A 25,223-nucleotide genomic window follows, 5' to 3' on the forward strand; every position below is an offset into this window, starting at 1 on the left:
GAAACCACAGCGCTGCCGTGCTGCTGATCACAGGCTCAACACTTGATCCCCTTTATCTCAGACTCAGAGAAACCGTTGTTTAACTTAACAACCTTCACTGAATGAGGCTCCTACTCTCACTTAGCTCAGTTACGTTTATTAACTGTTGTTTATTTCACATTGAATGTTAAATGAGTCGTTTATGTAGTCAGACTTGTAAGCCTTTTTCACACCGTGGTCAGTGCACACATCTAGTAGCCCCGTGCATGTAAGTGTGTGTGATAGATCCACACTGGATATACGTTGGTCTTAGTTGTGTCATATTCCGCGGTGGAGTTGGCCACAGTTTCTAAAGGCTGCCCCGACACTCCCACTGCACCCTCTGCCAACCAGGAGGAGGACTGTCACCGCCGAGCCAGGCGTCCTCTCTCTTCAGCAGAGTTGCATTCATCATTGGCTTGTTGCAGCTGAAGGAGAAAAGGAGAAAGGTAAGGACCTGTCAACACTTCTTCATTACACATGCTCTCACACAGTGTAGCTTTATGAGGAGGAAGCCTGGACAGAGTAGCTGTCCATTAGATCTTTAATTCCTTTCCTGGACTTCTCTGTTCTGCTCATCTCCGCTCAGGATGGTGGTTGTTGTTTCATTTACTACTTAATCTGCGATATGCATGCATCTTGTCTAAAAGCGTTGGTTTGGTTTGGCCAAAACTGACCAGCCACCAGGACAACAAGAAGCTAAATATACTGCAGAAGTCATACATCAAACTCTGTGATTATGGGTCAGAGAGTTGAGGTCCTTTACTGGAAAGCACCAGCCTCCCCGTGTGTTTCTTGGCATGTTTAAGTTATGCTGTTAGTTATGTCTGTTCCCTGAAATAACTTCTAATTACTGTATCCACTGTACAGCAACACAATGAATTGGAAACGATGGAAAAGGTGTTTTTAAGATCGTCATGGGAGAAAAGTGCAGTTTTCAGATGCAGTCACCAATTATCTTTGAAGAAGAGATGACAGTGAACGTTCTGCTCGGTCCCTGCAGTTATTTTTGACATCGGCTGCTCGTTGGTTTTTGACAGAGGAAAGATCGGATCTGGTAAAATGTTATCAGGTTTGACGAGCAGGAGATACACAGCAGTGTATTTGTAAAGGCTGCGTAGCAAACAGAGCTCTGATGTCTTTATACGTTTACCTGTGCTCGCTGTGGCTGGTTGAGCAGGTCTGTAGAAACAGTGGTTTAACCCTGGAGAACCCAGATCCGACCCCATGGGTTCTCCAGGGTTAAAATGTCAGGTTACCCTGAGCCAACATACAATACAACTTTATTTGTATAGCACAAATAAAGACCAGTGGTACACCAAAGTGCTTTACAATAAAAACAGGAAAATTAAGACAATAAATAAAAGACTATTAACAAAGTACCACATTTGTCATCAGGTTAAGGGCACTAATTACACAACAATAAAAGGGAATATAAGAACAAAGTTACTAAGAACAGATATAGCTAAAAGATAAAGTACATAAATAAGAAATTGAACCAAATATAAAACAGCGATGCTAACTAGATGGAAAAGCTATGTTGAATAAATGAGCTTTTAAACTGGATTTAAGAGATAAAACGGAGTCTGACGCATGGAGAGCGATGGGAAGGTTGTTCCACAGATTCGGTGCAACCAGGCAAAAGCACGGTCACCCCCAGATTTAAGTCTAGATCCAGGCTGAGCCAGGAGTAACTGGGCTGAAGACCTGAGGGCTCGCCCAGGGACATGTAGACTAAGAAGATCGACAAGACAACGAGGGGCTAAATTATTTATAATTTTAAAGGTCAGCAACAATATTTTAAATTCAATGCGATATTTTATGGGTAACCAATGCAAATCAATAAGACCTGGGGTGATAGAGGCTTTCTAGTGCCAGTCAGGAGGCGAGCCGCAGCATTCTGGACAAGCTGTCATCACTCTGGGCAGACAAGATGAATCTATGAAATCGAACCCCCTCATTGTCCAAACATAACCTTATCGCATTATGTTACTTCACTGGGATGTTTTCCACTCTTCAGATCTTCAGGTCAGTCCCTAATACGAGCAGTAATCGAGTTCATGTAACTGTAACACAACTAACACAAATCTAGAAGACGCACAAATGTTACGTAGAAAGAAGCAATAACTGAGCAGAAAATAAGACAAAATGTGACTTGAAATCGAAACAGCATCTGTGAAATCTCAAGTAACTGGAAAACCTGACATAAATATTGAGAATTTCATTTACTAAACTTTCTTTAGTGAAATTAAAAGTGTTCTGCTCGTCTTTTAAACAGGAGGCATTTAATCTGACAAGATTAAATCCAGATGTGAAGTTCTTATCACAGAGAGCCTCACATCTGGATCTATATTTATTTTTCTCTGTTACTGCGTATAAGTGTTACATGACAATAAACAGGGTTAATCAGGCTGCAGTTCCAACGGAACAAAGTGTATTTGAAGGATCAGTCCCTGATCTACACTGAAAATAAGGGATTGGCCAGCTCTTGGACTTACGTAAGCATCTTGCGTGTATTTAACACAATTGCCTCATGCTTTAAAGTTAAGTGTAACTACATAGTGTAGAAACTACATGATATGCAAAGAGGTTAGATTAAACTGTTCATATCATGTTCAAGTGAGGTAAGTCAATAATATATCAATGTTAAATCCCGCGACACTGCACTTTAGATCGTGGTTTCAGGAAGGCATCCATCTCAGTCAAGTCGAGCAGCCGCCTCTACTTTTTTTAGTATACCAAAAAAAGTAAATTGGGTGGTTGTTACATTAAAAAAGTCTAACTTGTAATTTGAACACAATAATTTCATGTTTCTATGAACGTAATTAAGTCATGAAGGATCTGTATGAAATTCAACAACTTAATTTGTTCTTGTTGAGATGACAGGATACAATCTAGTGAGAGTGTTTAGTTGCTGAACTCATGAAATTCACAAGATCGCACAAGATTTCAAACTGCAGGAAAATCAGTGGAGTTATAAGAGGCAGACAACGACACACACACCACGTGCATGCTATTGCTATGTATTGTGGATTAACCTGTCAAGGGCAAGCACAAAAAAAATTCTGCATCAAATTCAGGAAATCATAGCTTTCCTGAATTTCCTACATTGTTGGCACGGTGGTGAGTGCTGTTGCTCCACAGTAAGAAGGTCCTGGGTTCAAATCCACAGTCTGGCTAGTTTGCATTGGTTTCTCTCTGGGTATTCTGGTTTCCTCCCACAGTTAAAAGTCATGCAGTTAACTGGTGATTCTAAATTACCCATGAATGTGAGTGTAAATGGTTGTTTGTTTCTATGTGATAGACTGGTGACCTGTTCGGGGTGCACCCTGCCTCGTAACCTATCACTTCAGGGTTATTTCCCAGCCCCCCTGCAACCAGGATAAAGATGGGAGGATGGTAGTTATTCAACCTATTCAATTTTTATGGTAACCAGGATCTAGACTTTGTTGAACATTATGTAATATGAAGACAACATGTAGTATTTAAGTGACCAAGTAGTATTGTGGTAAAGGTTATTGAATAGTGTTGAAATAAAATGAAGGATTAAAATGTTCCAAGAGCTCAACTTACTTCATCTGAACATGTTTCAATCGCGTTTTATGAACACAACATGCACAGGTTTACTGAATATGAAAAAGTTGTGTTGATTTAACTCAGTTGTTTAAGTTTCTGCCAAAGCAAAACATTTGTGTGCAACCAGTGTCCACTATTGAATCAAGTAAATCCAACATGGCCTTTTTTTCAGTGTACCTGTGAAATCGAAGGAAATATGTTTTGGACAGTGTTCAGAATATAGAGATAAATTAATGCCAGGATGTAGCCGACGGCATGAGCTGAAAACCGAAGCGGCCTAGCAGAACTACAGACTGTAAATAAAAGATGGACACGGCTTTGGGGTCTTAAAAAGAGAAAACTTCTTCTCTAAACACTAAGAGACAATAGATATATTTCAACTGTCAGAGTTTTATGTTGGTTTTGTGAGTAATATTGCACATGTTCGGGCACATTAACGTTTCTGTTGCGTTTCGATTACACTCATAAAGTGTCATTATCATTGGTTAAAGCCTGCATCGAGTGTTTGTCGTATTGCCGAGTAGAAGGCTAGCTTCTTATGTGTGAAACTGGCTTCCATTCGTTATCATCAGTTTATTTCAATTTAAGAACATCTCGCAAGTTTCTTGTATTGAAGCAGGTGTAAATGTCACTTTTTTTAGACTTGTATCCAATTTTCTCGACAAGGTCATGAAGAGGAAGTGGAATCGCTTGTCTAGATCAGCTCTGGTGAAGCACACGTAGCCTCTTTCTTCTTTTTGATAAGGCTCGTACTTATTCTGCCCTAGTTGTTCTGCACTAGGTACTGGGAGCTTCCCATGATGCACTGCCTCTTCCTCACTCTCTGTGTTTATATACTCCACTTTGCATTTAATCATTAGTTCTCTTCCACAGCGTGTCCTGATGGCAGATGGCCCCGCCCCTTGCTGAGCCTGTTTCTGTTGGAGGTTTTCCTTCCTACTGTAGGCAGGTACTCGCTCATAGGGAGAGATCTAATTGTTGGAGTTTTCTCTGTATTGCCCTCAGGTATTTACCTTACAGCACAAAGTGCCTTCAGGGACTGTAGTTGTGATTTGGCGCTATGAAAGGTGGAATGAATTGAAGTGAATTAATGTCGAGCAGCGTGATGAGAAAGAAATGTAGGAGCTCTTTAACATCAGGAAACACTTTCATGTTGAGTCTCTGGGAACAACCCCCATGTGTCAAGTCACAATAATTATAAAAATGATATTTAGTTTGTCAAACATGCGCCCACCTTTTAGTAAAATAGACAGTAAAGCAGTGCTTTAGGGCACGAGTATCTTCTGTATGATACGTTGCGTCAGAGAGTCATGTGCCGTCTTTGGAGAATACTTTTTGTAAGACGCGGTGGCTTTGTTGCAAATGATGTGTTTTTTTTTGACACATTTATTGTTTGTTAAGCTTTCAAAGGAAATGAGTTACAAGTAGGTAAAGTGTGTGTAGAAAGCAGGCGTCAGCATCTCAAAAGCATTTTGTAAAGTGGATACAATGTGTCAAACTTCATATCTTTCCAGATTTATCCACTCAAAATGTATTAAATAAAATCCTATTATTTTAACTGAGAAAGCTGTAGTGTACTTGAACAGGTTGGGATCCAGTAGCGGCGCTGCTCGCCGCAGTCATCATATTACATGAACCAGTGAAAGGCGCTGAGCAATCCCAGCAACATTTCTGCACCAGGAATGTTCTGGGATGCTGAAGCGAGCGGAGGCTGCTCGTGTGGTTGGTAAACTGCACTTCTGGTTTGCCAGAAGAAGAGTGAGGTTTTGGAGGAATTCAGGTTCAGTACACACCTCTCCATGTCTACTGACTGATGTGTGGAAAAGAAGAAGTGAGGAAGCAAAAAGAGTCTGTGTGGTTTTTCCTGGTAAAGATAAAAACAGTGAACGGTTATGAATGATCTCCACTGGTGTGTTGTTTCCCTCTTTTTGTCATGATCAGGCTGTGTGCAGGCAGGAGAGGACCCAAACGCAAACTCACGGGAAAACAGGACTGAACTCAAAATACAGCTTTATTGCTGACAGAGGATGAAGGCGATACAAAATAATATGAAACTAAACTGGGAAGTACTAAGGAAGTGACTCACGAGGAAACACACGGAGGGGCACACAGTCATGAGGGAGAACACGACACTGAACTGAGGGAGACGTGCACATAAATACACAGAGGGTAAACGAGGGAAGTGGGAGCACACGGGGAACACAGCTGACACAGATAATCGTAACAAGACACGGCAGGAGTAAATGCAACACTGACGGGAGACTGTCAAAGTAAAACAGGAAGTACACAGAGGTTCAGACAGGAGGAGAGAGAGCACAGACATAACGGGCTACATAACATGGAATAAAACACAAGGAGGGGAAACAAGGGTTCACAGATACACAGAGGGGCACACAGGGGGCAACCAAATAAGGAACATCTTAACTAAAAAACCTAGGAACCACGGCAAAAATAAAGAACAAAATACAAAACACACAAAAACTAACAATACTGGGCCAACATGGCCCAGGACCATGACACTTTTACTGCTGATGTTCTGTGTTTGGATGTCTTACATCTGTATCGTTTACTTTCTTTTATCCTTTTCGACCCTTTCCACCTCAGCCATTTAAAGTTGGGTTAAAAGTCCCACTACTCTCTAAAGGAATCCAGCTGCTATAACGACAGAGCTGTTTAGGATTTGTACTTGGACAAATACTCTCAGACAGTCAGTCCATGTTTAATATGAGCACCCGCCATTAGAGCAGCATGAAGACAGATAATGGGGAAACAGCATAACTTTAAATTTCACATAAAATCAATTGAATTGCGTGTTTACATAATTTGTACATGTTTATAATTACTTGTATTTTAAAGTGTTGATCAGGAGTCTTAGCCTGCCCCATCCAGGCTGAGTTATTGCACTCAGCTTGGGACTCAGCTTCACTCCAGGAAAGAGGACAGGTTGTACTGATCTGTGCAGGCAGGCAGTGCCTACTTTTGAATCCAGCTGTGGTGGAGCCAGTTCAGATACGCTGTTATCTAACTGGACAGAGGCTGCTCGGGGAACAGTCGCAAAGCTTCCATCTCAGCTTAAATTAGAATTTGCAAAGTCATGGAAAAACTCAAGCATCGTGCGATGCAAACATTTATCATTTAGGTGAATTAGCCCACTCTGCAGACCGATCGTTCCCATGTGTCATATAAGAGATGTTTGAATTCAAACACTTCCACTTGCTATAGTAGGAAAAGCACAGGCACGGCTAATAACCTTAATTAGGGCACTGTGTTGTACAAATAAGCCATTTCAATGAGCTCTTTGCGCTTTGGACAAGTCGGCATGTCTGAAGAAGAAAGGGTTAGTTGTACCAAAAATGTGTCTTGAAAAATACTTGCCAGCGTTAGCAGTGATTGCCTGCTTTTATGTGAAACCCACAGCTTATGCAGGCTTGTTTGGTGCGTCTCATTAAAGTGGGAATGTTGTTTCTTTTATGGTCGAGCAGGATGACGACGATTTAGAAGGCCGGTGGCTTAATTCCCGGCTCCTCCTGTTGCTCGTGATGTGTCCATCGGAGTGTGAGTGTCAGCAGTGAGAGCGCAGAGGTACAGATGAGAGCGTTGTATGAGTGTGTGTGGGGGACAAGGTGAATGAGACTCGTAGTAGAAAGTGTTCTGAGTGATCAAATTGAATAGAAAAGCGCTCAATCCTCCTGAGAACCGAGGGAACGAGAATCTTCCCATTGAGCTTTTTTGTGATTTCCTTCCTCTCTGGACGTAGTAGAGGCCACCCAAGCAAATGAGATATCTATGGAAGGCCCTGGATGTCCTTTATTTAGTAGATCAGGACTTAGGAGGGTAGCTCAAAGGATGTAAATGAATACGCTGGTTCTTGATAAAGAGACTTTCATAATAGGAAGCTAAATAACACTTTGGTACTGAGGCTGGTGAATTGTTCAGAAATGTGTAGAAGCCATGATGTACAGTCCAGCTGTAGTTTTATTGAAGGATGTAGATATGAATATACATCTGTGTGCATGTGTGTGTGTTTCTGAAAAAGAAATTTGTACAACAGATGCTTAGTATTCACACGTAAGGATGAAACATCCACAAAAAAGATACTTTATACTTTCAACATGTTAGCAGTTAGCATAGGGGGCTAGCAGCAGCCTGACATGAGGCTAAAAGCAGCAGCTACTCCGGCGCATGTGGTGCACTAACGCTGTAATTAGCACACGCTTCTGCACAGGCTGCAGCCTTCAAAGAGGCAGGACTCATTTCTACTATTAATCACAGTTTCCCATCTTTACCCAGGATGCTATACAACTGAACACGCTAACACATTCATAATGCAGCTGTGAGACTTTATGTGTTTGCATTCAAACCATCAATTCCAGTTTTATCAGCACATTCACAGAAAATATCATTGCTGCAGTTAAAATTACCAGGACTCAATGTCTAATGTTACAATAAACAATATAACTACAAGTATAATGTACACATAACTCAGTGTGTAGCTTCAGTCTGCGGGTCAGATGAAGCTCTCATTTGGACAGATAAACTAGCCTCACTCTGTAGACCTTTTTCATATTTTTGCACATCAGCATGGGGAAAGCAGAGGTATAATAGAGATGACTTATTCCCATTAAGTGTCTCCATTAAGCCTCATGAGACATGACAGTGAATTAGCATGCACTAAATGGACTGTAGCTGACATTACTATAGTTTTTTCTCCCTGTTAAAGTTCTATTGAATTATAGTAAATATTAAAGTTAATATTGAATCGTTTAACATTTTAATGTAACATTATGTCTTTTTCCTTTCCTTAAGTAAAGATTCGGTGTTTGCTTACAGCTCTGCACTCACACAATCCCATGATGTAAAAAGTGATAACGAGGTAACTCTCCCACCTTCACATATAGAGCAGCGGTCTCCAACCTTTTTTGCGCCACAGACCGGTTTATGCCCGACAATATTTTCACGGACCGGCCTTTAAGGTGTCGCGGATAAATACAACAAAATCAAACTAGTACCGGTACTGAAAAAAAGAAGATTTATTCATAACACACGTGAAAAGACCCAGGAAAACCGAGTAAACGATAAAAACGATAACAAAATAACGCTGAAAACCGATAAAAACCCTGAAAACTATACATTTCACACCTGAGCCTCAACTCTCGCGGCCCGGTACCAAACGACTCACGGACCGGTACCGGTCCGAGGCCCGGGGGTTGGGGACCGCTGATATAGCGGACAGTGAGAAGACCTGAATAAATATATTTGGGCCTTTAAATGATCAACAGGGCATGTTTTTTCTTTATTAACGTGGCCTGATAATGTTGCAGAAAATAAAAGCTGCTCACTGTGTAGTGGGTGAAAAGTATAAGCACCTTTCAAAGCTTCAGTCGATTCAGAGTCAGTATCTGTGAAAGCCACGATATATTTCCCGTTGTTCTTTTTACTATTCAGGGTGCAAAATCCCAGTTTAGACCAGTGTTGAATTTTTACATTTTTACTTATGTCTGCTTATACACAGTGTTGGGGAGTAACGGAATACATGTACCGCCGTTACGTATTTAAAATACAAAATATGAGTAACTGTATTCCGTTACAGTTACCGTTTAAAAAGGTGGTATTTAGAATACAGTTACTTTGTTGAAATAAATGGATTACACGGCGGTACTTCCCTGTTTCATATTGTCGCGGGTCAGGACTGTTTGGGTTTTGTTTGACAGCTACGCTCTGTTGTTCCAGGCAGCGTTACGGTTGCCATGGTTACAGGGTGACGCTCTCTCTCTGCGTGTTTCCTGGGTGAGAGAGCGCCTGTTGTTGTTGTTGTGCTAAGCTAACAGGCAGAATGCTACAGGTATAGCTCTAAAGAATGTAGCATCATAGGCAGTGTAGTCCGTGCTGCAGGGAGAATGGACTGCCATACACGTTATGTGTCTGTGAGCGAGGGAGGGAGAAAAAGGAAAAGTACGAGCTGTCATCGAGCAGAAACGGGAGCTGGAAGCATGTAAATATAATAATAACCACTGCAGCCAAGAAGAGAGCCTGACGAGCCCAGTTGTAAGTAAGCTATTAAGACTCGACTGTACACCGTGTTCGTGTTTTCCTCTGAAACAATAAGTTTTCTTGGAGCAGCCTTTCAACGCCTCTCTCTGTCTCTCGCTAGCAAAGTTGACCCAGACAACAAAGTAAAGCTAGTTTTCAGCTACGAGCCCCACACGAACCCACCGTATTAGCCAGAGGTCCCTTTACTACGGTTCGGAGCCACGGACCTTCAGTAACAGTAATAAATCACAGCAATAGTACATTCATGTAGTTGTAAACAGCATGATAATATATTAAGTAATCCAAAGTATTCAGAATACGTTACTCTCATTGAGTAACGTAACGGAATACGTTACAGAATACATTTTGGGGCATGTAATCTGTATTCTGTAATGGAATACATTTTAAAAGTAACCTTCACAACACTGCTTATACAGCTTAATTATCACAATAAAAAGAACATTAGCATCTCAGATTAGCAATTTTTCGATCATTCAGATCAGTCAGAAGCTAGCTACCAGCTGCTCTACTAGATAAAATGAGCAAGCAAGCTATAAGCTAACCAACTTTAATCTAAACTATACAGTAATAAAATCTGGCACTTTAAGTCGCACTGCTATGGGCAACAAACACAAATAACAAACACAAATAAGAGTGTTTGAGTGCTTGAGTGTTTTTAAAAGTAATGATATAGTAATTTCTTGCTGGAAAAGTACAACATACGGTATATTTTTACCTGGTATGTTGTCATTTGTTGTCCAACAAAATAAAGTTGGACAACAAATCTGGTTCAGTCAGCCGTGTAAACAAAAAACAGGAATGGACAAGAAGGCATCATTATTCTGGAAGAGATCCTCCCCAACACGATGAAACGTTTCATGATCGTTAACAATAATGATTCACAACAACCTTTATTGATCTCCAGTGACTCTGAAAGTGGCAACAGACCCAAACTACACAAAGCAAATGTTTGCCTGCATCTCATATGTGGCTCGAGGACTCCACGTTAACCTGATTAACTCACGAGTGATAAAAACAGCACCCAGCTCATCTTTTCTGTGGCTCTTAATTGAACCCATGCTCCTAAACACATACAGGTCTTTTATAGTAAACATAGAGTTTGCCCATTTCAAGCCTGTAGCAAACTTACTACCCATGTTACCTACATATAACTTATATGGCATTTAAATGTCCATTTAATTTAAATTTATTCACCAGTTTGATCTTGTAGAGAGGAATATGTAAGCAGTAATACAAAAAAGTTACTTAATAACAATTCTTAGTGATTCCTATCAGGTTTTGCACACACTGCCTATTCTTTCGATGTTTCTGGTTTAAAAATATTTCAGGGAACAAGCATTACAGGGAGAGGAGCATGTCAAAGAAAGGTTGTGGTGGCTCTCTGCAGCCCGCTGATCCTCCCCTGTCTTTAAAGCCTGTGCCAGCACAGTGCAGCCTTCTCTGCCATGCCTGTTTCTGCTTTCCCATCCCAGCAATGCTCACGTTGTTATTTTCTCCGGCCCTGCCTTGTGGTCGGTGGAGCCATGTTTGTGCTGCCGAATGAGAACAGGGAAAGCTCCATCATGTGTTGCATGGTGTGGCACGAAATAAAAAAGTCACAAAAGAATTTTACAACACAGAGGAGGAGGAGGAGGAGGAGGGGACAGAGGAGAGGGAGAGACAGAGATGTAGTCACTCTGCTCTCGTTCTCACATCATATATCACATGCAGTATGTACCAGCTGCATATTACAACACAGTGTGTCCACTGGACGTGGGCTGAGTCCTTGCATACATGTTTTAGTGCTCAGTTATGGATTCAAGACATATTTTCTCTGGTAGCATGATTTAACTCTAGCTGAAAACACAAAGCCATGACTGTAATAACCCTGAAGCATTTAAAGCAGTTATATCTTCTAGCTGACCTCCAGCTGTTTGACTTCTCAGCTGCGTTCATGCTGTACTGACTACACACTGACCTCGGTGACAGCTAGGGGTGGGGGAAAAAATGGATACTGTGTAGTATGGTGATATTTTGTTCGCTAATAATGTATGGATACAGGGACAGCAGAAATCAATATTTTGTTACAAAAAAGGTTTTTGTGCTCTGACTTCAGAGCATGTTGATCCTTTTTCTGAGCAAGAATCCTGACATTCCTTCACTGTCCAAATGTGTTTAACTTGTTTTTTGGCAGCAATAAACATGACAGTTTACTTATTTTAATTTAAGACATGTTTTATTTTAATTAAGTTTAAAACTTTTTTATTTAATGTAAAATTATATTTTGTTTTAATTTACTTTCAAATTCTTCAGTTGCTGAAGGGGCTGCATAGTTTTCATAAACTGCATAGTTCAGAATAGCTATAATTGTACCAGATGGTTGATTCAGTTAAGTTGGACTAGACTGTGATACAAACCGTTCAGTTTGTCAACAATAAAACTGAAATGAGAGAAAGACTGAGTGTGAGACTTTGATATTAGAGAAAATGAAGATTGATAAAGTTTACCTTTATGTACAGAATCTGAATATCGCAAAATATTTAAAAAAATTGCAATAATATCGTATCGTGCGTTAAGTATTGTGATAATATCGTATCGTGGGATGTATGGTGATTCCCACCTCTAGTGACAGCAGTGAAACATTTGGTTACACGCAGGTGAAAGTGAATATGAAACAGAGTTTTTCAGCTTAGTGACAAGTTACTCCTTAAAGGCTAAATGTGCTCCAGGGCTGCAGGGTGACTGCTCACCAGGGAGCTCCCCAAGGTGGGTTCATTGCAGCCAGCTGATGGCTGGAATAGCAGCAGCTGCAACAACATGATGGAGTGTGTCATAATGGAAGTGTTGGAAAGGTTTCTTTCACAAGAGTCCTGCTGGCTTCAGCTGGTCTGAGGGGGGACGGCTGACCTGCACATGTCCCTGGTGCACTATGTGTGGCACAGAAAGGGCAAAGTGCTGACGATGAAGCGTACACAGACGCTTAAATGCTTTTCTACACTGATTTACTTTGAAGTAGCAAGTTGAGATAAAAATGTGTGTATTTACGTTTCATTTTGAGAAAAATGGTGCTGTTTTTGTGCAGGGAGCCAGTTTAGCACATATCAGTGAGCCGTATTGTTTCAGCACATGCAGATTATGGTTTCAATCATTTAGAAATGATAACTCGCACTGATTAACTGTTAAAACCCACGTAGTGTTTCACAGAGTGGTGAGCTCCTCCCTATCTGTGCTTCTGAAACACAGCTAATGACCTGTTGCCAATCATAAAAAGAGACCAAATCAATGCTCTGAGAGCTTTGATAGTTTCTAGTTCCTGGGCTGGGAAATCCCTCTGTGAGTTATGACAATTATGAGCAGCTTCATGGTTTGAAAATCTCTTTAAGCCAAAGGCTCGGGGCTCCTCAGCTACACAGGAAGTCTCATTTCCTCCTCGTGTTTCCACCACATCTGAGGAACTGTGAACAATATTCAAACTGATGACAGAGTGAAAAACAGCATCAATGACTGTCGTATATTTTCACACAGGAAGAAACAATGTGACAGAGTCAGAGTCATTGTGTCCTTGTTGTGTTTGATGTGGCACGAGGAATAGAAAAGGAGAAAGCAGGGCTGTTATGGCCAAACCGGCAGTGATCGGCTGATTTATGAGCATTTATTCCTGCTTCTGTGTGTAACTGCATTGGATTACAGAGCAAACACTGAGTTATTCTTGCTGGCGTTCATTACGGTTCAGCTCATTTGCATATGCCCACTCTGGTTCCCACAACTCAATTATTTTCCGACTATAACTTTACATCTAAATAAACATGTATCCACGGATCGAATGGACCTGCTTTGTGTGAATACCGGGAAGTCCAGGGAATTCAGTACAGATCCGCCCACCTAATTTCTTTTTTATTCAAAGTTATTAAAGATGTTGTGCAATCCTCCCACTCTGGAACAAGAACAAGAAGAGCCACATCCACGGTGCGTGTTTATAAACGTGTGACCATAACTGTGCATGCAAAGACTTTTCTGTGTAAGGAAATTCTGCACGTTCCACACACAAACATGTGCATTTAACTGCTGCAGCACTTTGCCGTGCAGTTGTTTACTTCTTATTTTTACTTCTCATAACTCAGCACCTCAGGGAAGCTCATTTACTCCTGTAACTGCTGTCTGATTGCATCAGGAATCAAAAGTGTCGAGGAACGTTTTAGCTCCGTGCCGTACAGAGTGCTCGTCGAGCTAATACCTCAGCAGGCTGGAAACGCTGTTTTGGCATGTGTTTTGGGGGCGTGGTCATTTTTAGGTCATAATTTTTAGGTCATTTTTAGGTCACACCTGTTCATAGGTGTGAAAGAATGTTTGCCTAATCTTTACAATAAGAAGCTTTCTTTTTGTTTTATGCAGGTTGGGCTGGTCCACGGTGTTCTCCTACAGAGCCATGTTGCTGTGGTCAGTGTGGAGTGTAATTTCACTACTGACGACAGTGGACGCTGCAGAGGAGGAAGATGTGAGAGCAGGTACTGATGACATGCACCTTTGGATGAAAGCAGATCATAAAGCTGACCTGTTACGTCTCCTGAGTGTAATGACTTGTCTTTAATGACGTGTATATATCTTTATGTGCACAGGCTGCAGCACGGCTGTCAATGACCTGGTTTACATCATTGATGGCTCATGGAGCGTTGGCGTCTCCGACTTTGACACTGCCAAGCAGTGGCTCATCAACATCACCAGCCAGTTTGATATCAGTTCCCACTACACACAGGTAATGCTGCATGCTGTGCATGATGAGAATGATTTGAACAACCTCCAGTTTCCTTTCAGATTTACAGCAGTTTTGCTCACTCGAGTGATTTGGTGCATTACACACGACAGATAAGTCTTGTTGTGTCACCTGTAGGTGGCTGTGATACAATACAGTGACACACCTCGGCTGGAGATTCCTCTTGGGAAACACCAGGGAGTAGCAGAGCTCATCAAGGCCATACGGAGCATCAGCTACCTGGGAGGAAACACACAGGCAGGACCTTTTCTCCTTAAATGTCCTCATTTGCAGAAGAACATATAAAATCATGTATCGTGGGGATGTGTTTAGAATAAACAGACGCAGCAGCATCGACATGTATGTAACACATGTCAATATTTCTATTTCTTGACTTATTCGGTGACTGAATAGAGATGAGCTAACCTGAGGTGGAGGAGAAACTCACAGGGGGGTCGGCAAGTAGCTTTAGCTGCTGCAGGTTGCTTTGGTGTCCGTGGGGGAAATCCAAAAAGCGCTTTGTGGTTGCTGCAGTCGCCTTAGTTTGCATGGAAGATGCTTGCAAACCAGCAACACAAACAGCAGAGTGTTTGTCTCCAAACTCTTTGTTACCAACATTTTTCACTTTGAAGGGAAATGTTCATATTTCCCATCGTGGCTCAAAGAGTTGGCAGTTCGTCTTGTAATCGGAAGGTTGCCGGTTCGAGCCCCGGCTCGGACAGTCTCGGTCGTTGTGTCCTTGGCCAAGACACTTCACCTACCGCCTACTGGTGATGGCCAGAGGGGCCGATGGTGCGATATGGCAGCCTCGCCTCTGTCAGTCTGCCCCAGGACAGCTGTGGCTACAACTGTAGCTGCCTCCACCAGTGTGTGAATGTGAGAGTGAATGAATAGTGGAATTGTAAAGCGCTTTGAGGGCCCTGAAAAATGCTATATAAATGCAATCCATTATTATTATTGTTATTTCTGTCTTGATGCATTCTCAATCATCCAGGAAAGTAAATCTCCAAAAGTTGATTCTGTTCTTCTGGACGTAGCGTTTTGTGGGAGAAATGTTTTGTCACTCATCCAGGTGACTTCTTCAGTCTCAGCTGACTGCAGTCTGAGACTGAAGAAGTTGAAGTTGACTGAAGAAACGTTTCTGATGTTTCGGCGGGTCCGCGCTTTGTGTTCACGCACTTTTTGCGCCGATTCTAAAGCTGTTAGTTCGATCTCTCTCCAAACAATAAAAATAAAACTGACTGAACCAGCAGCAAAAGAAGATCCAAACTACGCTTCACATAAACATCGTCATGAATTCACTCTGATGTTTACTGTTTTGCTTCCACCACGATAAAATCACACTTCATGCACAGCTCTCTCTCTCTCTTTCTCTCTCTCTCTGTACTGTTTTCTTCGTTATTCGCTTGCTTGTTACGCACAAGTCTACCGTTGTTTACAGGCTGTCGGCCACTGTTTTTTTTCCGTTTACATACTTCTGAAAAGAAAACCTAATTTCTGCCGTTCAATTCTGAACAAATTTAAACTTTTTAAAATTATACAAAATGCAAAACGCTGTGTCTGTAATAAAACTGCTGTAACTTCAGAGGTAACGTTCATATGTTCATTAATGGTTTTCTTTTGTGTTTGATCTACTGCAGAATATTTTTATAAAATCCGATGCCAGGAAAATCACCTTCATGTTTTTCTGTTTTATCTTCAGCTGCTTTGACACAAAGGCCTCTGCTGTGATGCTCACACCTTTGATAAAGTCTTGAAAGTGTCAGCTTCCTTTTTATAGATACAAAAATATGTAAATTTACTGATCTGAATTATAATATTTCTGACTGTCAAAATTTCCCAGATTCAAATCGAATTGAATTGAATCAAATCAAATCGGGGCCTTGTGAATCAGAATCGAATGGATTCTAGAAATCAGTGACGATACCCAGCCCTATTAATGACCAGTCTTTAGGCCTCCATGACTGAGGTACAGCAATTCATTTCACAGTGACTGCTAGCAGCTCCCAGTACCCACTCACAACCCACTGGGGAATATTCATTTTTCCCTGTTGATTGATGGTTTCCAGGTGGACACCAGCTGTTCTGTCGGGCTATGTGACCAAATCATCACATTATTAATATCCCATTAAATAATCATCATAAAATACAAACATATAACTAGATATCAGTTAACTGTCTACTTGTGTGTCGGTTAGCACAGGGGAGATGTGATGTGCTAAAACTGTATTGTGATGAACTGTGATTCTTGTGCATTTGTATGTCCACAGTGATAATACTGTGTGACACATGTGTGTTAACTCTGTGTGTTACTGAATTAACTTATTGGACCATTGCATTTCTACTGTAACTGAACCCCCTCCCTACTCAAAGCCGTCCTACTTCTTCTGTACGATCCTTACGACGCGCTCAGTCAGTGCAGTTGTGAGGCAGCCGTCTCCACACACTCGACCTTTGCTTATTGCATGAGCGAAAGGGCAGGCGTTTCTCAGTGCTGCACTGTTTCCATAAGCAGTGAAGCATTGCTGCCATTGTTATTTTGTTATTACATGTAACACGTTATCATAGCTACGCTGTAAACGTGATCAGTTTTTGTTTTTGCAAACTAATTTAGTCGTTTTAGGGGAACAGAGTATCTCTGCTGTCCAGCTTGTCTGTTATGAAGTATTTTGCAAAACTATGTCTTTAAAGAAGCTTCCCCAACATTGTGCACAGGACATGTAAGCAGAATATTAAGACTTGACATAAATAAAAGGATTAGTAATTTAGATAATTTATATGTAAATAGATATAGGAATATAAACAATTGCACAGAAAAAAACTGCACAAGTTATAGGCAACGCTGCTTGGTTGTAATAGCAGAGCGGAGAGGGAAGGAATGAAACTTTTGACTCCACTGGAAGCGAAGTTAAACAAAGAATATCAACAGACTTTACTCCTATGATGCAAACTTTAAAGCGTCACATAAAAGCAGACTGCACATTTAGGCATGTTCACTGGTGCCACTTGCCAACACTGCATCTGCAGCAGGGTGACCACACAACAAGGCCACAAGCACACCAATGGTCACCAATGGACATGCACATGCATTCCTGTAAATTCTGCAGCTGTAATACTCAACTTTTGCATTTCCAAAGAACTCTGTTAATATGTCTCTGCTTGACTGGGAATGGCTTGTGGTTTCATTGAGTAGTCTTTAACATGTTCACTTGGCAGATCAGTCAGGGACACAAATAACCTTTGGGGTTGTGTAAGGAAGAGTGTCTGGTGTAAAATTATTTTCTTTAATTCACTTCTTTTTGTAGACTGGCAGGGCTATCAAGTTTGCAGTGGACCACGTGTTTGCCTCCTCCCAGCGGAGCAATCTGGTCAAGAACCGCATCGCTGTGGTGGTTACAGATGGCAAATCACAGGATGATGTGGTGAGTGATCCTTTGCCTCATGGGTAAGACCACGTCAGTGTTTTTGGGTGGCCTTTAATAACAGAGGCAACATAAAAGAAGTATCAACATGGAAAGAAACTTCGGCATAGAAAAGCCACACTGTGAGGTTGTAATAGCTAACCAGTACTTACCCCCTAACTGTAACCGAGACCCTAGCACTTCTTCCCCAGACCTGGGAAAACAATTGAAACCAAAAGATAACCTTTTATATCTGTAGGTTGACGCCAGCATGGAGGCTCGAGCACAGAGTATTACTGTATTTGCTGTGGGAGTTGGCACTGAGATCACCACTTCAGAGCTGATCTCCATTGCCAATAAACCTTCATCTACCTATGTCCTGTATGCTGAAGATTACACCACCATCGATCGTATTCGAGACTCCATGGAGCAGAAGCTTTGTGAAGGTCAGACAACTCAAGTGTATCTACAAAAACACAAATTAGAGTGTTGCCAAATAGCATATAGCTGAATAACCACTTGACTGAATGAATCACCCTGGTGCTTCCAGAGTCTGTTTGTCCCACACGAATCCCAGTGGCATCCCGTGATGAGAAAGGCTTCGAGCTGATGGTGGGCATGAACATTCAGACCAAGGCAAAGAAGATCCCTGGCTCTTTAGCTTCTGAGACTGCCTATGCCCTTGCTGCCTCCACAGACATTACTGAGAACACCAGGTAACATGCTATCGCTATCATTACATTCATCCTAAACAGCTTTTGGGCTTTGGTCAACAGCTATTTACAAATTTTATCCTTAATCTTTAAACTAGGGAGATTTTCCCAGAAGGCCTTCCTCCATCGTACGTGTTTGTGTCCACTCTACGTCTGAAAGGGATCTCTAGCAAGCTGCCCTTTGACCTTTGGAGGGTGATGTCAAAGGATAAGGCGATCCAAGCTGCAGTAACACTGAGCGGAAAAGACAAAACTGTTACCTTCACCACCACCAGTACGACAGAGAAAGAGCAGAAAGCTGTCTTTAAAACAGGCTTTCAGGTTGGTGTTAGGATTGAGTGTCCGTAGAGACCAATGATACCCCCTTGGCTTCAGGATAAAGCTACAACAACAAAAACAAGTACCGTATTTTTCGGACCATAAGGCGCATTAAGCGAAGCAAAACAGTCAGATAAGTCAAACTTTACTCAACTCATTCTTCTTGCTTCCTCCACTTACGTAACATTGATTCATTAATGTTGAATTCTCTGCAGCTGCTCTATTCCCATGTTGCTGCAGTATATTAATGACTAACCTCGTATTGTGGATGGATTATCTCAGTTGTTCTCCTGACTGAAGTTTGGTCCGTTTACAGCATCCTGCCATACGATTGCATTTGTCCCTAACCATCGGGAACCCTCACGTTAACTTTTATCGAGGGGGAAAGTGTTAGCGTTCATCCTCCAGCTTCACTGTGTTTATGTTATGCTAACATAGCTGTGTCGCTAGCAATCACGTAGCACATCATTATATACCAGCTAGCCCAACTTCAGTAACCCTACAAACGTCACTGCTGTTTAGTTTTCTGTCTTCATTTATGTTGGAAGTGATAACAGAGCTGTATGTTTGAATTTTTTCAGAAATCTCTCAGTCAGAACATGCTATATCATGTTTAGGTGGAAGCTAGCGAGCTAACTTCCTGCTAACTTCTAACTCTGTTAAATTTAATAAATCCTGTTTTCATGGATGCCTGGATGTTAAACTTAATAGTTACACCAGGTAAAGCAGCAACGCTGATGATTTTATTAAAGATGAAAGAATTTAGACAGTTTTTAACTCTCAGTGATGCGCAGTGATCATTTGACTTTGGGACCTGAAGCTGACGGAGTTTAGGACCCAGATTACTCTGCGGTAGCCGTTGTTGTGCCAAAAAGTGATTTTCTGCCAAAAACTGATTTCCGGTATTTGCCAAAAACTGATTGCTCATATTTAAACTTCTATAAGTAACTTGTTTGGCTATAATATGTGAAACATATGTCAAATGCATCCCTTATGGATGACATAGAGTCATCTTGAGCCACAAACAACATTTGTGTAACAAGGTAGAAGCCGCAATCAGTTTTTGGCAGTGACTTTTATATAACCTTTATTTATGCAGTTAAAAAAAATCTCATTAACATTAAAAATGTGTTTTTTAAGCGTAAGCTGGCCAAGAAGACAGCAGAAATGGCAGCAAATATTACAATAGTTCAGTAAAAATATTTTAAGTTTGGATAAAAGACCGGATTGGTTATAATGTAAGTACAATAACACAGAGTTGTAAAGATACTTGAAAAACAGAAAAATTCTATATATAACCCCTTTGTAAACTCTGTTCACCGAAGTCTATTTACAAAGATACATAAAGATATTACAAATAAAAAATACACAGAAGCATTGGAAATCAGTTTTTGGCACAACACCGTCATCCATTAAGCGGTGAGGCTAGTTTACCAAACTCATACTAAAACATTTGACAGATTTTTGAGCGCCGTGTACCACATAAAATCGGTTCGTTGGTAAGCACAACCAGAATTCATACATAAGGCGCACTGTCGATTTTTGAGAAAATTAAAGGATTTTAAGTGCGCCTTATAGTGCGGAAAATACGGTACAGTTTTATTCTTTATGTTTTGATTTTAGAGATGCAAACTCAACCAGTTTCTCTAACCATACCGAAGCTAAAAATAAACCATAGGATTTTATGTAAAAGAAGACTAACAGCTATAGTCTTGTACTGTTCATCTGGCCACTGAGTTTGACAGATTGAATAAAAAGAAAAGCTTTTCCATGTTGCATATACAGTGAATATTTTAAAGTAGTAGTTTACTTTGATTTGGTTCAGAAAAAGTAAAAGTAAATCAGTACCTCAGTACATAAAACGTAATAAAACAACACTTATTGCAATAACAGTGTCTCTACTCTGCCCTCTAGAAGTAACATTTGTTGTGTGGCTAAAGCAGCAGACTGAACTAGAATTGGTATTAATATATCCGCAAGAGTAAGTGTCATAAAATGATTAATCTGAATGTGAGAAACATAAACATCTAAGCAGGATGTAAGAAGTGTAGTTTGCTGTACTGCCTTGAAAGGACTCATTGTGCTATCAGAGCATCTCCACCTACCTCAGCTTTCTCTTCATATTAGTGAATGAGTCTTGGCAGCTATTTAAACATCACTCCACATTTACTTCAGTGGAACCAGAGAAGATGCAATGTGATGCCAGGATAAGCCCAAAGAAAGTGTTTCCTACTCTAAACCACCGTATTTTCCTGGTATAAACCATTTAGTGGATTTGTAGAACTTGGAACGCATGTCTCTATTTCCGAGGCAGTTCTGGGTAATAATCGCCAGGTTCAGTCTAAGAAGCACCCACCACCCTCCGTCCTTAGACGCAATGTTCAATGTGTAGGCCTGAACAGAGTTGTAATTATATTAAATTTGTGTTTGCATATGTTTGATTTGGTTTGATGTGGCACGAGCTAGGAGCTTGTGATTTGTCCTTTCAAAAGTGACTCTCAGCCCCAATGGAACAATCGCTGCTCTGTCTCTCTCTCTGCCTATGGCCTGAACAGTTTGTGATGGAAAAAGGAAAGAGTCCTCGGTCTTAGTACCTGGTGCGTCAGAACTATTTGCAGAGCATTTAGTGAACACACATTTTTGGTCTTGCCCACAAAATTATATTTAATGAAATGCATGAACACACAGTTAAGGCTGGCAACAGAAACAGAAGACTGACTGAAAGAAGGTTAATAATTGTTTTCACATCCAGTTTTACTCATGAATGAAAGCTTGACCAAAAACTCTTAATTAAAGCATCTTTCTGTTCTGACAAAAGGCATTTTTTCATGAAATTTATATCATCTCTCTCAGACTCTTTATGATGGAAAATGGCATCAGATTAAAGTACTAGTGAGGCATCTCCAGGTTACCGGTTTCCTTGACGATCAGCACATCCAGGAACTAATGCTGACACCGGTGGAGCCAATTTACATCAATGGGGAGACGCAGGTGTCTAAGAGGCGAGGAACAGACATCACTGTACCTGTGAGTAACACGTGTAATCACACTGGAGCTTTGAGCCCTGACGCTGGTCTTTTACTTGAGTTGATTTGAGGAGATTGGAGTGTTTTTATATGCAGAAAGAGTTTAGATCGTTGGCATGTTTAGCTTACTTTCTGATGATCCTTTTTCTTAAAGCAATATGTTATTTCAGTCCAGTACATTCATTCTGGGAGCTACACCACACCTGACCAAATATAGTATAGGAAATGCTTCTGGTAAGAATAGCCAGAAATTAGCCGTGATCATTTCTAACTCCGTCCATCAATTTCCTGTCACTTACCTGAGTTGCAGAGGGAGGAGCCTAAGCAGAATATTTAGATGCCCCCATCCCAGGCTGCTTCCTCCAGCTCCTTTAGAAGGACAGTGAGATGTTCCTGAGCAACCATGCTTTGGAAAAGCTATTCCAGAAGCTTAATGGTTTACATTCCTAAACCAGTTCTGATGTGTTTCTGGGATCACTGTCCTGGTGGAACATCCACTCGTGTCCTGGGTTTAACCATCTGTAGTGAATTGTGAGGTAGCTTCTTGTTTTCATTGTTGCGTCCACTTTGTGCAGTGTACTGTAGCACCGGGAGCTAAACAGCTCCAGAGCATCATAGCTGGTGCAATGTTCTTAGGAAGGCTCACCTTTATTTCTCCTCTTGTCAAATAGCTCAATCTTTGTCTTGTCTGACCATAAAACCTTCCCAGAAATCCTTTGTCTTGTCCATGTGGACGCCCACTGTGAACAGTGACACTGATGCTGCAGCAGTTTCCAGTTCATGGCAACCCTAAGCCTGGGTGGTTCCTGGATTTTCTAAGCAATTTCCTATTATTTTAGGGTGACATCTGGGTATCCTTCCAAAAAAACTCGGGAAAAAAAGGAAATCTGCCGTAGAAATGGCTCCAAGAGTCCCTCCCAGTCTATCGTATATAAACCTACAGATTTCCTTTTTAGACTTTCAGTGACTTCTTGCACATGATCAATTTTTAAGTATTGGTCATTCAAACGAGCCAAACGAATTGTTTCATGCTGGCACAGGCAAACTACCAGTCATAGTTAATCATGATGATCAATGGGAAGTTAATAGGCCTTGTCAAGTTAAAATGTACTGCAGAACCTTCAAAACTACTTCCCAAAGTATTTTCAACATGTATGTGTATATTTTAGCCTGTATGTAAATAAATTAAAATTGCACAACCAATGCTTTTTATTGAAGTAATTTAGGATGTATGCTGTATAATCATTCCACCCTGGAAAAAGAACACTTCAAAGAAAGCCCAAAACTACCATGACAGCCATGCCCATGATGAGTGTATGTAAACCTCTGACCACAACTGTATATGACAACCAGACCTTTGAGTCTACATGAGGGGAGGATTGTTAGCTGGCAGAGCACTATTTTACCTGAGCAAGAGCCCAAAATACTGGTGCTCATCCAATCAGAGCAGCAACACGTCCCCAACCTGCAGAAGACAATCCACGCTTTCACTCATTTTGCCATGACTGATATGAGCATTCACTGCTTCAACGCTTTACATACAAAAAGAAATATGAAAAGCATTCAAACCCTTCTCTCACCCCAACCAATCACAGCAGATGGCCCCGCCCCTCCCTGAGCCTGGTTCTGCTGGAGGTTTCTTCCTGTTAAAAGGGAGTTTTTCCTTCCCACTGTCGCCAAAGTGCTGCTCATAGGGGGTCATATGATTGTTGGGTTTTTCTCTGTATCTATGAAGCGCCTTGAGGCGACTTTTGTTGTGATTTGGCACTATATAAATAAAATTGAATTGAATTGAATTGAATTGAATAATAGGACCCCTTTAAAATGTTGCCAGTAGGTTGGATATATTTTGTTTAACCCTTTAAAGCCGGTCAGAGCGGGCACGCTCCGTTTTGCGTAACTATTTTTAAATCCCAGTAGCTCTGCAACCACGTGAGCTAGCGCAATAATTTTTTTTGCATATGAAACCGGAGGAGTTGTACTTACATCTTATACCATCAGCTTGTCCTCGGTCACAGTTTCCTTCCACATATAGCTTTGCAAAAACTGCATAAAAAACACTTGCAGCAACAAAAACATAATATTCCAGAAACACGCTTTGCCGATCCGATCAGCTGTTTGTAACACTTCCTACGTCCATCAGCGCGAACTATTGCATGTCCGCCATGACCTGCCCGAAACCGGAAGTGACGTCATTTTGCAGAAATGTTGTTTGTTTGTTTTTTACCATCAGGGCCTCATGAGCCTATACTGGTGTTTTTAAAAGTTATATTGACTTTATGACTTTCTGTGTTGTTTCTGGGATGCTTAGGACTCATATTGCACTGCTGGAAATAGTTTATTTTGATGCATATGCTGCTTTTTTGCAAATTTGCATTATAATATTTATTTTCGTTTTTCCTGCAGTATATAAAAATTGATGTATTTCAAAAATAAAACTATGAAGACACTCAAAATAAATTTCCTGTGGTGGGAAACTATTTTGTGCAACTTTTTTGTATTTACAGTTTTGAGGGATAAGCCTCTTAAATTTCTCTAACTAGAAATATATGTTAAAAAACAAAAACGATTTTCAATTTTTTTGTAGTTTATTGCACTTTTTGGCAATTTATGTAATTACTATGCACTTAATGCAGACATATTATTAAAATCTGGGTTATAATGGTTGTATTGATGTATAGCAACTTGAAATGCTCCCAAAAATGGCTCCACAGCATGTAAAAATATAATATAAGCTCTGGCGGACTTGGTTCTGTGGTAGGTCTTAAAGGGTTAATATGCTTGACTGTCCAGAGAATGATATTCTGTATAAATGATCCTACAATTATTAGTTATAGTTTGCAAGGTGTTACAATCATTAGGGTAGCATGCAACATTTGTTTTGTTTTTAACACACGGCTATAGCATGCATGGATGTAGATATCATTACTATTATCATATGAAGCACAGTTTGCAACATTTGTAACATTTACATGTTTCAAAATCATCCCCGTTCAGACTTCAAAGCATCGTGTCACCCATCAAAGACGACACTTGTTTCTGTTTTTACATAAAGCACGTTTGAAATAATCAGATCGTCCGTGTTGTTTCGATTCAGGTGGAGATTCAGAAGCTGCGTCTCTACTGTGATCCCCATCAGAGCGAGAGAGAAACAGCTTGTGAAATCTACTCCGTCGTAAGATCTCTGCTCTCACTCTCTCTTCGTTTCCACTTCAAAGGCTTTGTAGTTGAAAGGCTGCGTATGGCTGCGTGTATGAGCCTGCGATGACGATAACCATTATTTTTTTCTCTTGTTTCTCCCGATACGCAGGATGATGAAAGGGTAAGGGTGAATTCACACATATTTAATCTGAGGTCGCTAATAATCACCACTGAGGTGTTGTCAGGGTAA

At 40.8% G+C, this 25,223-nt stretch overlaps 1 protein-coding gene across 1 annotated transcript; it reads left to right on the forward strand.

Moving 5' to 3' along the window:
* Nucleotides 1-419: 419 nt before the first annotated feature.
* LOC102789034 (collagen alpha-1(XXI) chain-like) lies at nt 420-25,223 on the forward strand. Its single transcript, XM_006800868.3, has 11 exons — nt 420-467; nt 14,017-14,129; nt 14,241-14,377; nt 14,513-14,632; nt 17,680-17,796; nt 18,035-18,221; nt 18,326-18,491; nt 18,587-18,809; nt 21,660-21,833; nt 24,930-25,007; nt 25,143-25,223. The coding sequence occupies exons 2-11, from the start codon at nt 14,051-14,053 to the stop codon at nt 25,221-25,223; spliced, it is 1,362 nt and encodes a 453-aa protein (XP_006800931.2). The 5' UTR covers nt 420-467; nt 14,017-14,050.

This window comes from Neolamprologus brichardi, chromosome 9, assembly GCF_056152115.1.
Source record: "Neolamprologus brichardi isolate AB-2024 chromosome 9, ASM5615211v1, whole genome shotgun sequence".
Taxonomy (NCBI): domain Eukaryota; kingdom Metazoa; phylum Chordata; class Actinopteri; order Cichliformes; family Cichlidae; genus Neolamprologus; species Neolamprologus brichardi.

Coding starts and splice junctions, on each gene's coding strand:
- LOC102789034 (XM_006800868.3), top strand. CDS start 14,051: ATGTTGCTGTGGTCAGTGTGGAGTGTAATTTCACTACTGACGACAGTG. Junction 14,633..17,679: donor ACCTGGGAGGAAACACACAG/GCAGGACCTTTT, acceptor TTCTTTTTGTAG/ACTGGCAGGGCTATCAAGTT. Junction 18,810..21,659: donor TCTTTAAAACAGGCTTTCAG/GTTGGTGTTAGG, acceptor CATCTCTCTCAG/ACTCTTTATGATGGAAAATG.